We start from the raw sequence: 1,493 nt of genomic DNA on the forward strand, positions 1-1,493 counted from the left end.
TAATAAAGCATTTTTACTGGCTCACACTTCAGCTATTTAAAATAGCTTAAATGTGTTCACCATGATTAAATTTTCCAGACACTCTTTTTCATTTAAATGTTTTATCTCACCTTTAACAGGGGTTCAGGTATTTCAGAATTGGCTTGAGGAAACAATGCTTGGTTGAGAGTTCACAGCTGATTCGGCTCGTAACAGTTTATGGGAACAAGTTATAAAATTGTCAGGTCTCTGTTTATGACATCAGTACACTCCCCAAGGCAGCTCCCTCGTCTGTTATTTTCTGAGTCATTATAAGAAAAAGTTTTCTTCACTCTAGTGACTTGATGTAGAAGAAATCTATACTTTTCTCTTTAACTAATTTGGGAACTACAGATAGGATCCTGGGAATATTTAGAATACTGGGAATACTTAGTATTTGTTTAATCTCATCCACAGAATGTATTTATTCAGAATTCGTTATCTTTCATGACCTCTTTTTAAATTCTTACTGTATAACTTCAAAAGAGTCGATCTTGAATTACATAAAATTAACTATTGTTTGTTGAATGGATTATCTTTTGAATAGATCTTTGCAAGCGAGACTCTTAGAACTCTGTGCCTTTGCTACAAGGAAATTGAAGAAAAAGAGTATGAAGAATGGAACAAAAAGTTTATCGCCGCCAGTTTAGTTTCCACCAACCGAGATGAAGCTCTGGATAAAGTGTATGAAGAGATTGAAAAAGACTTAATTGTGAGTCTTAACCTTCCCAACTCGATATTCTAAAGAGAATTGGAAGTTTTATTAAGTTTTGTTATATTTTTAATCTCATGCTTGAAATAGAATTCTTACTTTAGCAGTTCAAATTGGTACAATGGAACTAGGTCATTTGAGTTTCTTTTGTTCAGCAGGCAACATAGAAATTGCCATTATGAGAAACCAAAAGACAGAAAACATGGAGAGTCTAATTAGATTCTGTTATTTTTGTATCACTCATTAAAATGCATTATGATTTTTACATAACCAACCAGCACATATTCATTACATTTTGAGAATCACTGAAATTATTTTTATTTTGCAAAACCTTGAAACAAGAAAAACATACCATTTTTTTAAGTGAAATTTCTCAAAATTGAACACTTACTGCCTGGAGAGTTTAGGTTAGAAGGATATGTTTCACAAAGAGCTAGTATCGACCTTTAGTGAAAGGAAGTGGCTTGTGTCCATTGAGGCAGTATGTAGACAATGAACGTGTATTTTTAATGTCCTTAATTTTATACTTAGGTTTTTATCTTGGTAAACTAAGAAAAAATTTTTGACTGTTTGGGGTTTCGGTGAGTGTGAAACACAGCAGCCTTTCCACTCGCTGCTGGCCGTCTGCCCCTTCGGAGCACTGACTAGGGGGTATAATTAGCCCTTCTTCTGGTTACAGGTTGGCAGATTGCAATTACAGAACATTTTGAGCTTATTTGCTCATTCCTTTTTTTTTTTTTTTTTTTTTTAATGTACATTCCAG

At 33.6% G+C, this 1,493-nt stretch overlaps 1 protein-coding gene across 1 annotated transcript in view; it reads left to right on the plus strand.

The window, feature by feature from the left end:
- Positions 1–1,493, plus strand: part of ATP8B1 (ATPase phospholipid transporting 8B1) — a 126,044-nt gene that overhangs the window by 107,138 nt on the left and 17,413 nt on the right. Inside the window, exon 18 of the mRNA XM_059140999.1 lies at positions 566–730. Coding sequence (XP_058996982.1) covers positions 566–730 — 165 coding nt within the window. The remainder of the gene's footprint in view (positions 1–565; positions 731–1,493) is intronic.

Source organism: Mustela lutreola, chromosome 11, assembly GCF_030435805.1.
Source record: "Mustela lutreola isolate mMusLut2 chromosome 11, mMusLut2.pri, whole genome shotgun sequence".
NCBI lineage: Eukaryota > Metazoa > Chordata > Mammalia > Carnivora > Mustelidae > Mustela > Mustela lutreola.